Source organism: Podarcis tiliguerta (genome assembly GCF_965153285.1).
Source record: "Podarcis tiliguerta genome assembly, chromosome: 17".
Lineage (NCBI taxonomy): Eukaryota > Metazoa > Chordata > Lepidosauria > Squamata > Lacertidae > Podarcis > Podarcis tiliguerta.
In genome coordinates this window covers 3,871,124-3,884,094 of record NC_139550.1, presented here as the reverse complement: position 1 = coordinate 3,884,094, position 12,971 = coordinate 3,871,124, and the positions used below count along the sequence as shown (strand labels likewise).

Below are 12,971 nucleotides of genomic sequence, written 5' to 3'. Positions count from 1 at the left end.
TCTCGTATCTAAAAATGCAAGAAGGGCCTTTACACTCGCCAGAAGCTCGGCTCTGCCCTCGCCGGTCCTGGAAGGAGCCTTTAAAAAAGTCCCCTATGCTCAGAGACTTTGTGCCTGTCCATTGGGAGAGATAGGAAGCCCAGAACACTTGCTCTTTAGATGTCCCTTTTATGAAGAGGCACGTAGTAGGACCATTGATCCCCTGCTGGTGAGGCTCGCTGACCTCCTGGAAATGCAAAAATTCAACCTTTTCCTGTTAGGCAAAGATCAGAAGACGACCTCGATGATCGCCAGATTCTGTGTACAGATCTGTAGGTACAGACCATCTCCCAACTCAAACTAGTTCGTTATGAAAATCCCCAAACTCGGCTCCATGTGTGACTCTGGATCAACTCCCTGCGGTAGTTTATTGTTGTACATTGTTTTTAAATTTATTGTTGTACACTGTTTTAATTGTTTTTCTTCTGTGACTGTACCCCCAAGTGTGTTTTATAAGCTGGTCTCCGACCGTAATAAATTATCTATCTATCCCAGAAATGACTCAGACTGGCTGGCTAAACCAGGTGAGGGTAGCCGATGGGTCTCAAACCCTCAGTGAGTTATGGAGATCCCCTGCATGTGAAAACAGGCTCTGGCGGATTGAGCGGACGAGACCAATAGTGGATCCAATGGTCAAGACGGCAGTTTCTGCACATGCTGTTGAGGGGCAGTCAACCTGGGAAAGTAGCCCATCCAGAAGGAAAACTCTGATCCTAAAACTCAGCTTCCTTGAAGGATATCTTCTAGAAAAGAAAGGGCTAAGGAGTAAACCCTATACAGATCCTTAGTGGAGTCCCTAAGGCAGTTGGATGGCGCCTTGTACACCTACTTCCAGCAAGTCCTGCAGCCAAAGGTGTTCCTCTGCTTTCCTTTGGACAACATCACCAAGTCCCAGGACCTCCATATACGCTGCCCAGGCTTGAGGTGCTAGTTTCACACGCTAACCACTACAGTCGTACCATACCTTGGAAGTCAAATGGAATCCGCTCCAGAAGTCCGTTCAACTTCCCAAATGTTCGGAAAACTTCCTGCAGCCAATCGGAAGCTGTGAAAGCCCCGTTGGATGTTCGGGTTCTGTCAGGGAACTGCCATCGGAGCGGGAGGCGGAGAGGAGGCTCCCGGACGATGGTGGAGAGGGTCCTAGTAGGAGGAGGGATAGCCCATACGCTGGGGAAGGGAATCAGCGTAACACCAGTGGAGAAGGGGAGGAGATAGAGGAATCGGAGAGGTGGCTCCAGGACTCTTCGCAGGAGACCAGCGGAGAGGGCACAAGTGCTCCTTTGCCCACACCCACCTTGCGCAGAAAGCTTTCGCGCAGGCAACGGGGGAGGAGACTGGGTGTCAAACAGCTTTTATGTTGGAAGCGGTTTAAGAAACGCCCACTGACGGATTCTGCCAGCGACTGAGGCAGCCACGGAATAGAGGCTGTCCTGACAGAAAGGGTTCAACCATGCAAGCTAGCCAGGAGTAAAGGCAACTTACGCACAAGCAATCCCTAGAACCATTACAGGTTCCAAAGAACGTTCGCAAACCAGAACACTCACTTCTGGGTTTGCGGCATTTGGGAGCTAAAACATCCAAGGCATTTGGAATCCAAGGTAAGACTATACACCACATTGGCTTCCTAGAGTACTTCTGCTATGGGGCAGCTATATAAATTAAGTAGGTAAATAAATAGGAGGAAAGCAAGGTGTCAGCTAGAGAAGGATCGGAAATGTTTTCCTTGAAGCTTGAATTCGTTTTATTCTGGATTGTTCTATTTTATGTTCTAATGTGTTGTAAACTGCTTTGAGATGATTTTCTCTTTAATGGGATAAAATAATAATACAGTAATAATAATAATAATAATAATAATAATTCTTCATGGGGGGGAATGGCACCTAAACATTCCATTGTGATGACCATAACCTAGGTTTAATGTGCCATTTGACAATCAGCTTATATATCTGAGTTTCTAATAAGGTCCTTCTCCATACCCTCCTCAACTGCTTTGGCATGGATGACGGATGGGGGGAAATGTGTGTAGCAACCTCTGGTTTTTGCATGGTTGGAATGTAGCCTACATTACAAAGTGGCGCCACCCATCACTAGCTTGTATGCCCCTTCCCAATATCTCTACTAGGACATGTAGCCCTTGGACTGAAAAAAAGTCACAGCAGTACACTCACAATGGGACATTAGTACATTGTACAGGAATATATTGGTAGATGAGGTGGCATACAATGGAAACATAATAAGAATAAGATCATTAGAACAGCTTTCCACATCCATAGTTCTCTTTGGAGCCCTAAGAACGCGAGCAAATATTTTGCACCATGTTCTTCGGGACAGATGCTCAGCGATGCTTCCCAGTGCGGTTATAACGCCTGTACAAATATCTAATCCTCTTGTTCAGGTTGTGGTAATCATCCACGAACATTCGGTTACCCACCATTTTCTTTTTGCGGATGCATCTCTGAAGTTCATTCCCCCGCCAGCCGCGCAACCATTTGGGGCCGGTGATCAGGTCCTTGGGGTGGGCCTTAAAGTCCCCTAAAAAGAGAGAAAGAGAGACAACAGACATAAAAAGGAGAGAGGTCAGCCTTGGGGCTGTAGGCCAGACACTGTCCCCCTTCCTCTTTTGCACACACCTCCCAAGGCACCCATGCTGCCCTGCCAACCTCCTGAGCACGAAAGTAATAATAAAAATGCTGTCAGCGACTGGCAGGAGCTGGAGTCTGACCCAGGGCAGAGGGGTCAGTGATTTTGGGGGAACTATATCGGCTAGGGGGCAAGAGTCGGAGGCAGGGGAAGCTTCGGAGCTGCAGGATGGAGCACAGGATGGGTTGAAAGAACAGGAGGAAGAGGCAGGTCAGGTAAGTGTAGAGCCCATGTGCTTCTCCACCCTCTCCTGCACCACTGTCTCCCAGCACCAGGAGAGGACTGAAAAGGGAGGAGCAGAGGAAGTTGCCATGCAGGCAGAGTCTTGGGCTGTGACGGGGTAGGTACATAAAGTGGTAGAGAGGGAGTGTTAAGTATTATCATTGACAATAAAGAGTTAACTATCTGCCGTGAGCATTCCTTCGGTTGGGAAGCACTCCTAACAAATACCTATTAACAGATATACCTTATTTTTGCTCTATAAGACTCACTTTTTCCCTCCTAAAAAGTAAGGGGGAATGTGTGTGCGTCTTATGGAGCGAATGCAGGCTGCACAGCTATCCCAGAAGCCAGAACAGCAAGAGGGATTGCTGCTTTCACAGTGTAGCGATCCTTCTTGCTGTTCTGGCTTCTGAGATTCATAATATTTTTTTTCTTGTTTTCCTCCTCCAAAAACTAGGTGCGTCTTGTGGTCTGGTGCGTCTTATAGAGCAAAAAATACAGTACATGTCTTTCCCTTACTGCTTGTCACCAAATGCCAGCATATCTCCCCGAGAGTGAGGCTTTCATGTCAGCTCCCTTCCCCCTCCCTCAAAAAGCAATGGGTTGAGGGACCCCCAGAGCAGATTGGGGAACTGTGGAGGGCTGCAGGGGGGGGGGGGCAGGAGAGGAAAAGAAAGCCTGTTTGCTGACACAAAGTTGCATGCTGCCCGATCTATCTGTTCAGTAACTCTGCATCCCCAATATTTACCCAGAATGCCAATATTGTCATAGACCCCAAACAGTGCTCGTTTCTCTGTCCATCGATCGACTGGTTTGGGGCGGGGGGGCTCCCTCACACGCATTTGGTTAGGGATTCCTGAAAGAGAAAAAGTGACCCGAAATGGTAAGTCTGTCATTGTAAAAACTCCACCTATGGGATCTGTTCTTTAGGTACTCGCCTTGGAAATTCTCACATTGCATATGTCCAAAAATACTACTTACTCAGATTTAGATGTGGGCAACTTGGGATCAAGGCCCACCCACGCTAATAAAATAATAATAATAATAATTTATTATTTATCCCCCCCCCCCAATCTGGCTGGGTTTCCCCAACCACTCTGGGGAGCTCCCAATCGAATATTAAAAACACAATACAGCATTAAACATTAAAAACGTCCCTAAACAGGGCTGCCTTCAGATGTCTTTTAAAAGTAGGATAGTTGCTTACTTCTTTCACATCTGATGGAAGGGCGTTCCCCGGGGCAGGCACCACTACCGAGAAGGCCCTCTGCCTGGTTCCCTGTAACCTCACTTCTCACAGTGGGAGTGAGGGAACCACCAGAAGGCCCTCGGAGCTGGACCTCAGTGTCTGGGCTGAATGATGGGGGTGGAGATGCTCCTTCAGGTATACTGGGCTGAGGCCATTTATGGCTTTAAAGGTCAGCACCAACACTTTGAATTGTGCTCGGAAACGTACTGGGAGCCAACGGAGGTCTCTCAGGACCGGTCTTATATGGTCCCAGCAGCCACTCCCAGTCACCAGTCTAGCTGTCGCATTCTGGATTAATTGCAGTTTCCGAGTCACCTTTAAAGGTAGCCCCACATAGAGCGCATTGCAGAGGTCCAAGCAGGAGATAACTAGAGCATGCACCACTCTGGCGAGACAGTCTGTGGGCAGGTAGGGTCTCATCCTGCGTACCAGATGGAGCTGGTAGACAGCTGCCCTGTACACAGAACTGACCTGTGCCTCCATGGACAGCTGTGAGTCCAAAATGACTCCCAGGCTGCGCACCTGCTCCTTCAGGGGCATAGCTACACCATTCAGAACCATGGAGTCCTCCACACCCACCTGCCCCCTCAAAACAGTACTTCTGTCTGGTCAGAATTCAACCTCAATCTGTTAGCCACCATCCATCCTCCAACCACCTCCAGGCACTCACAGAGGACCTTCACTGGTTCTGATTTAAAAGAGATGTAGAGCTGGGTATCATCCGCATACTGATGAACACCCAGCCCAAACCCCCTGCAGACTCACGTCAATGACGAAAAAAATCGAATTTTTTTTTTGCTCCAAAACCCCTTATTCTGAATCGCTAAGCTGCTAAAAGCATTTTAGCAGCGAAACCGCTAATCCCCCCCCCAAAAAAGCCCTTTTTAGCCCTTTTTTAGCCAATAGCGCTAATAGCGCTACTCCCAATCGTCTTGCTTCGCAAGACGAAAAAACCGCAAGACGAAAAGACTCCCGGAACGGATTCTTTTCGTCTTGCGAGGCACCACTGTATTTATTTAAATTTTTAGGTATTTTGTAGTGAGCATAATTAGAATTGGAAAATGTATAAAATGCAGTGATATAAAGGTTAATTTTGAAAGCCAGGAGGGAAGGAAGTTGAGGGGCTCTAAGAGCCAGAGAGGTAAAGTTGATAATAAGGATGTGATTGTATATTATTAAATGGAAAACTCTCTCTATATATAGAGTTAAGAACTTAATTCGTTCTGGAGGCCCATTCTTAACCTGAAACTGTTCTTAACCTGAGGTACCACTTTAACTATTGGGACCTCCCGCTGCCACCGTGCAATTTCTGTTCTCATCCTGAAGCAAAGTTCTTAACGCGAGGTACTATTTCTGGGTTAGCAGAGTCTGTAACCTGAAGCGTATGTAACCTGAAGCGTCTGTAACTGGAGGTACCACTGTGTGCGCGCACACACACACTAAAGTTGGGTCCCTAGCTACTGTTGGGACTACAATTCTCATCACGCCTGACTACTGGTCCTGCTAGCTAGGGATGATGGAGGTTGTAGTCCAACAAGCAGCTGGAGACCCAAGTTTGAGTAACCCTGATGACACGATACACGAGGTCGGCTTTCTAAGCATTCAAATACTGTAATGGGAACTACGGCGGCATGGCTCCGGTGACGTCATCGCCAGGCGACGGCCCCCAGCCCCCAACTACTACTACTCCGCGCAGACGGGCTGACTCACCCGTACTGAATGGCCGGCTCACTCCGGGAGCGAGGAAACTGCGGCCCAACAAGCCCCGCGCGGCTGACAAGAGCAGCGCCGCCGCCGCCGCCGCCATCGAGATCCCGAGTTACTAAACCGCTTCAGAGAAGCATAGCGGCCTCACGAGTCAACTTCCGCCATCTTGGGACCTTCCCAGAATGCATCGCTTCCCCACAGCTTCCGGTCAGAGGTCTTTTTTTTTTTCTTTTAATGGGAAGTGAATGAAATTACCATAGAGCTAGGAAAAGGAAAAAATGGCAAGCCAATCTGCAATGCCTGTTTAGGGCTGAATAAAAGGGTATTAAAAAAAGAAACAAAGCACGCTTTAAATAAATTAATTTTTTGGGGGGGGGGAGGAAGTGAGCTGCTTAAAGAAATCAGTGAAGAAGTTCGGGATTTTATCATGACTTCGAATGGATTACAGCATCTCCCTACCTAGAAGGAAAAGGCAGCAGAGAAGACCTGAGATCATCCTTTTTTCAAACGTGCGTCATATTTTGCGTGCTTAATTGGTTGTTGCTTCCAAACATTCCTTGAAATGTTACGATAATTCAACTGCGATCGAGGAGGGGCGTTTTAACTGACAGTAGCCTGTGGGTAGGTTACACCTCCAAGTGCAGTTCACTGTGGATATATGGCAGGTTAAAAGGTGGGCTTGTGATGAGACTATTTGGGACTCTTATGAACCAAAAACCCTCCAGGTACCTGTAATTGTCACGTCCTTAATTCGCAATCCACCAGATCCAGTGCTTAGTTCTAGGCAGAAACATTGAGCTTTACTGATTTGCATGGAGTCGTATTATACTTTTAAGATGTTTTAAAAACTCTTTTTTTAAAAAAATCCATGAGCTCTTGTTTAGCTTATTTTTTAAAAATGCATTTCATTGATTTTAAATGGCAAATAATAATACAGTGCACAAAAAACTTAATAAATAATTGTCGAAGTGGAATGCAGAGCCTTAACAAAAAGAAGAAAGAAAATATTGACGGAGTTGTGGTGACTTATATTCCAATGAAAGCTGTCAAATAAAAGTGTCGTTCCATAATGTTTCCATGTGGTGATGGTGGGTGGAAAGGAACCATGTTCAGTCGATTTTTCAGAGTCTAAGTTGCACAGAAAGTATTGGGGGTTCCTGCCCCCCCCCAGTTTCTGTAAAAACAGTTAATTTGTCCATATAGAAACGGTGCCCATACTTGCAAGATCCAGCTTCGAAAAGGTTTGCTCGCCAGAGATTTCCAATATTTTGCTGCCACTAATTTAGCCACGGGACGCAGGTGGCGCTGTGGGTTAAACCACAGAGCCTAGGACTTGCCGATCAGAAGGTTGACGGTTCGAATCCCTGCGACAGGGTGAGCTCCCATTGCTCGGTCCCTGCTCCTGTCAACCCAGCAGCTCAAAAGCACACCAGCGCAAGTAGATAAATAGGCAGCACTCCGGCGGGAAGGTAAATGGCGTTTCCATGCGCTGCTCTGGTTCGCCAGAAGCGGCTTAGTCCTGCTGGCCACATGACCCGGAAGCTGTACGCCAGCTCCCTCGGCCAATAAAGCGAGATGAGCGCCGCAACCCCAGAGTCGGCCACGACTGGACCTAATGGTCAGGGGTCCCTTTACCTAATTTAGCCACAGTTGATGATGAGCGCAGAATGAGACCTACCTTGATTCTGTGGGGCAAAGTAGGATCAACAAGGCTGGTTTCGTTCCTTATTTGAACGTGATCTGATTAATTGTGTCCAGTGCTTTTTTTTTTCTTTTAAAATGTTTAGAGGTGCTCTCATTTTCCTACTGATATTGAAATATATCAATGAGGCCAAACTTAGATTCACAAAATGTTTAGGGGTACGCGTCCCCCTGCGCCCCCCCCCCGAGAAAAAAAGCACTGATTGTGTCACTTAATAAGGGAACCGGAGGAACGACTATATTTCAGTAGTCCTAAAAAGAAAAGACAACTCTCCGCTGAAGAAACTAAGGCCAAAGGCAACCAAAGAGTTCCGTCTCGGAAGTATCGGGTACTTTCACATCTCTATACTTTTTGCTAAGCTCTAATTGGAATTTTGGGCCGTTAGAGAGGACCTCGCCCTCTGCACGTGATTGGGGTGGCCGGGCTCAGCGTCTTGATTGGGCGAGCGGGTGGCGTTCGAAGTGGCGGCGCGCGTTTCGTCTTCTCTGTCTCTTATTGGGCGGCGGGCGCGCGGGCGGGCGCGCGCTGGGGTGCTTCGTTCGGTGCTTCCCGCGCTTTTCCCCCATTCGCTGAGGCGCCGCCGGCGGGCCGGCCGTGTTCCGAGGTCTCCTCTGCGTGTCTCTCTCCTCCTGAGGGGATTCTTTTCCGAAGCGGCCATGGCCGACGCTCCTCCGCCCGCGGCCCCCTCGTGGGAGTTCAGCCTGCCCTTGTCGCCCGCCGACTTGCTCCGCGGCGCGGGGCCCTCGCAGTACGTGGTGCAGGAGGTGCTGCCCCCGAAACAGCTCCCGGGGCAGCTGGCAGGTGGGTAGGAGGCGGGCGCTGACGGCGCCGGGGCTCGGGGCATGCCTACTCGGGAGTAAGGCTCCTTCCCGCCTTCATCTGAGCCGGGCTTACTCCCGAGTAACCGTGCAGCTTGAGAGGCGGTGATATATATGTGTGTGTGTGTCGAGGTCTGTTCCCAGATACAACAGGCGGACTGCACGAGAATCACAGAATTGTGAGCGAGATTAGAGTGTAATTAGAATAGGAAAACGTACAAAATGCAATGATCTAAAGGTTAATTTTGAAAGCCATGAGGCCGGAAGGAAGTTGATAGGCTCTAAAGTGCCAGGACGGTAAGGTGGACATCGAGGATGTGAATGTATATAACTAAATGGAAAATAAATTTTATATATATATATAATTCTGGGTTTCCTCCCCTGCCAGATAAATCTAGAAAGAGCTTTTTGCCATTCTTTAAAACATTTTACATTGTCTATAATTGGGAGGGCTTGAAACAAAAAAAGCATCTTTGGCAAAAAAAGCTCATCCTCTCTGAGCTCAGTGGCAGCAGCTGACATCCATCTGTCTTGGGAGACAGTGGAGGAGTTTGCCTTTGGGGGTGAGGTCAAGCTATTGGAAAGTTGCAGTGGCTGTGGAGACCAATACGGGAAAGACATGCTTTGTGGCAGGTGAAGGCATCCAGTTATTTTGCTGCAGATGCACCATGGTGTTTCTTATCACTGTGCTGCAGCACTGGCAGCGGAAATAGGGACATTCCAGGATCAAATCAAGCTGGGATGGCTGTCCCTGGAAAATCGGGACACTTGACGGGTATGCTTTTGTGGCTAATAGCTGTTAATAGATCTGTCTTACGTGAATGAGTCCAATCCCTTTTTAAAGCTATCAGAGCTAGAGCTGAACCAGCTTTGCTCCGTTGTTTACTTTCAACATTATTCTGACGCTGAACAGCATTCAGGGCAGTAATTGGAAGTATACTGATTTAAGTCACAATGAGTCATAGCCTAGTCAGCTATATAAAATTTGGCTCTCACGTGTGGTCTCTCTTTCTCTCTCTCTCTCTGCAGCATTTCGGACAGTTTTCCGCACACAAGGAGCTCTTGCTATCCTGCAGCATTTTGATACCGTGTACAGTATCCTACAGTGAGTTTGCATGCTCAAAAGCACTATTGCTATTATTTGAAAGAGTTCAGCCTTTTGGGGTTGAGAGTCCCTGGGGCCCTTTTCTTAATGGTAATGCAGCTCCTCAGTATACCAAGGAACAAAGTGGACTGCACAGCATAGGAGAGGGCTGTCAAGAGTGATCATGTCAATGGCCCTACAAGTCTCACCATTCCATCATAAGACTAGTGCCTCAGTAGGATCACCTGCTCTATCCACTGGGGAGGAAACCTAGAGCAGTTAGGAATAAGATACCTTCAGTCTGCAGGGGTGGGCTATCCTAACTAGTCCCCCACCCTTGCAGGGGAGAATTGTCACTGTAAATCCAAACCTCACCTGTAAGTGGACTGCCCATCGCAACAAGGTGATAACCGCTCCACCTATTTTCAGACTGCCACCCTCCCCAAAGTGCACAGATTAAATGGAAGGTGTGCTCTGCTCTGTGCTTTGGACCAGTGACCATTTGAGAAAGACCATTGGAGGCTGTGAACTCCCAAGCTGGATCCTAAGTGAAGTCATCCAAAACCCCTGTTCTGGGTTTCTTCAGCATCACACCTGAGACGACCTCAGTCAGGGAAGCTGTAAAGCAGTAGTGTGGGTGGTACACCAATAGCATTCCTAACCTGTCTCTGACCCAACAGCAGATCCAGGCCTTGCATTACATAATGTACTTTAAAAGTATGTCTTAGGAGCTGGGGTCACTGAATGCAGTTCTGAACTGAACCTGGCTCTTGCTTTTCCCTTCTTTAAACTTCACATCTCTGCCCTGCAGCCACTTCAGAACTGTTGATGCTGCTCTTAAAGAAGATGCCCTAGAACTGATGATGAAAGGTGAGTGAGGCCCCTTGAGGCCATGGAAAGTGTGACTTCTTTTTTGGCAGCTTTATGATGCTATCAAGGCAAATGTGACCTCATTGGCAGGCTTCTCCCTCAGCCCATTCCCCTAATAGAGGTCTGTAATCTTGGTGGTCAGTGCAAAGCTATGTGTGTCCGCTGTAAGGGCAGACCTACAGGATATCCCATTCCTTCTGGCTTCCTCTCTAGAGGAGGCATCCATCTCTTGCAAAGTGTTGCAAGGAGTGGTCAGGGGCATGGACACAAGACAAGCCTAGCGTGCCTGGGTTATGGGTTGCTGGGTGTTGCCAGAGTTATGGCTTTTGAGGCAACATGATCACAAGTCTTTGGTAATCTGAAAGCTGTAGTGGGTTTGTATTTAAGGCAAAACATGTGCCAAGAGCATGCCTGGTGATCCATCTTCCCACTTCTCTCTACAGTTGTCGCCAGTCACTCCAGTGCCCTGACAGCCATCATGAACAATGCTGACCTAGCACCTTCACTTCGTGCTCTTCACCATAATGCTCTCAAGATGAACTGCTACCTACTAGCACGGCTGGTGGAGGCTTTTGAAATAGAGTGTGGCAAAAGCAACCTGGTGGGGCTGGATTCCAAGAAGAAGGTAGAAGGCTGAATCTGAAAACTTGCTGGGCTTAAGATGACCCTTTAGCGTCTCCACCTCCGTCGTTCTGCCCGGACACTGAGGTCCAGCGCCAAGGGCCTTCTGGTGGTTCCCTCGCCGCGAGAAGCCAAATTACAGGGAACCAGGCAGAGGGCCTTCTCGGTAGTGGCACCCTCCCTGTGGAATGCCCTCCCACCAGGTGTCAAAGAGAACAACTACCAGACTTTTAGAAGACATCTGAAGGCAGCCCTGTTTAGGGAAGCTTTTAATGTTTAATAGGTTATTGTATTTTAGTGTTTTGTTGGAAGCCGCCCAGAGTGGCTGGGGAAACCCAGCCAGATGGGCGGGGTATAAATAATAAATTATTATTATTATTACTATTGCTATGATGATGATGTTGATGAAGACAGTTGCCCCAAAGTCAAATTAAAATCAGTCTTTCAAGTTGTATGATAAAAATAATTGATACATAAAATGTAAGCTGAGAACTTAAATAGGGACACAGCTTTCCACTGCAAGCTCCACCCACTACCACCTTCATGTGTTGTGTGGAAGATCTGAAGGGCGAAAGACACACACATTCAGCTGCCCAATGTGCATTGATCTTGGGAGTGCAGTTTGAACATGTGGAACCTAATTCGTGAAGGGGTGCTGTGTGTGCTCATTTTTACCTTCCACTCGCCTGAAGTTGACGCCTTGCATTTACATTAACAGGGTAAGAAGAGCCAGGCTAAAGGCTTTCTCTGGGAGGAGGAAAGGCAACACGTCGTGCAGCTGCTCGCGCAGTTACTTCAGCTGGACCTTCATCGCCTGTGGAACAGTTTTGTAGTGGAGGAAGAGTTTATCAGGTGTGAATGTTGGAGGGGTTGAACAGGAAGCTGTTTCTGGGCAAGGTCTCTGAAAGCATGCTTTCTTACATTGTGGAAGAGTGGCAGGGATCAGTCCGTTTGCAAGGAGGAAGGATTGATTGGGGCAACAAGGTAAACTTGAACTAAGGAAAAATAATTCAGGGATTTATCATCGGTAATATGTGTGCCTTCGAGGCTTACAGTGTTGTGAGTATCTGATATCCCTCCCATTTCTCTGTTCTCCCCAATATAATCCATATCTTTTCTGATTTCGCCTCCAGTTTAGTGACTGGCTGCTGCTACCGCATCCTGGAGAACCCTAGCATTGGCCACCAGAGACATCGGCCTACACGAAATGCAGTGATTCATCTGCTAGGTGTCGTTTTACTGCGTTATGGCCATATGCTCAGTAAGTCTGCTCTTTTCTTTTAGAGCTACCCTAGTGTTCGACATGATATGGTCCAGCTGCTGTTGCTGTTGCGCCATAAACCCCTAACCCAAACTTCCCTACCTGTCTTCTTATTGAAAACGAGTCTTCTCTTACCGCAGCTATCTTTGGTAGGTGCCACTCTGAAGGTCGTGCAGATGCTTCAGCACTTTGAACACGTAGCTCCCGTGTTTGTGGAGGCTGTGGGTGTGTGGATCAAGGAATATGGAATGAAGAGCATTGTGGGAGAGCTGCTAAGGTGAGAGGGGCTCTTGCCCTTGTTCCCACCCTGTTCTCGGCAGCTCCAGCCACTGACTCTCGGTTCATTGTTCAGGGAAATCGGACAGAAGTGCCCTCAGGAGCTGTCCCGAGATGCCACAGGGGTGAAGGGCTATGCTGCCTTCCTTGTAGAACTGGCTGGACAAGCACCAGCCATAGTGCTGGCCAACATGAGTGTCCTCCTGCATCACCTGGACGGAGAGGTACTCAATATGGAAGCATGTGAAATGTTAAGACTGCACAACTCTCCTTTTCTTTGACCTGAGATCTTGAGCATATGTGGGAGGACGTAGTTGTACTGGCTTATTTAAAGCAAAGAAATTCACCTGCCCAGCCTGCATCTTGCATCTGTCAAGGCTCTGTTATTTTGTCTGCATCTCTTTGTTTTAGTTGCACCTCAGTAGATTCAGAACCAGTAGCTGGCATCTTTTTCCTCTGCCGCCCCCCCTCCCCCCCCTCCC

General features: G+C 48.1%; 2 protein-coding genes across 5 annotated transcripts in view; one reads left to right on the top strand and one right to left on the bottom strand.

Moving 5' to 3' along the window:
• Positions 1-2,220: 2,220 nt before the first annotated feature.
• MRPL51 (mitochondrial ribosomal protein L51) lies at positions 2,221-7,604 on the bottom strand. The gene is made up of 4 exons (XM_083420882.1): positions 7,536-7,604; positions 5,861-6,119; positions 3,650-3,757; positions 2,221-2,571 (listed from the first exon to the last, which is right to left on the bottom strand). The coding sequence occupies exons 2-4, from the start codon at positions 5,955-5,957 to the stop codon at positions 2,375-2,377; spliced, it is 402 nt and encodes a 133-aa protein (XP_083277008.1). The 5' UTR covers positions 5,958-6,119; positions 7,536-7,604; the 3' UTR covers positions 2,221-2,374.
• The window catches only part of NCAPD2 (non-SMC condensin I complex subunit D2), a 28,262-nt gene continuing 21,401 nt past the window's right edge, over positions 6,111-12,971 (top strand). The window contains exons 1-8 of one of the 4 annotated variants that reach the window (XM_083419446.1): positions 6,111-6,329; positions 9,407-9,482; positions 10,273-10,331; positions 10,775-10,956; positions 11,671-11,804; positions 12,086-12,213; positions 12,367-12,490; positions 12,566-12,713. In XM_083419446.1, the coding sequence (XP_083275572.1) occupies positions 10,322-10,331; positions 10,775-10,956; positions 11,671-11,804; positions 12,086-12,213; positions 12,367-12,490; positions 12,566-12,713 (726 nt within the window). In that variant the 5' untranslated portion in view covers positions 6,111-6,329; positions 9,407-9,482; positions 10,273-10,321. The other 3 variants (XM_083419445.1, XM_083419444.1, XM_083419447.1) reach the window with 3 other exon arrangements.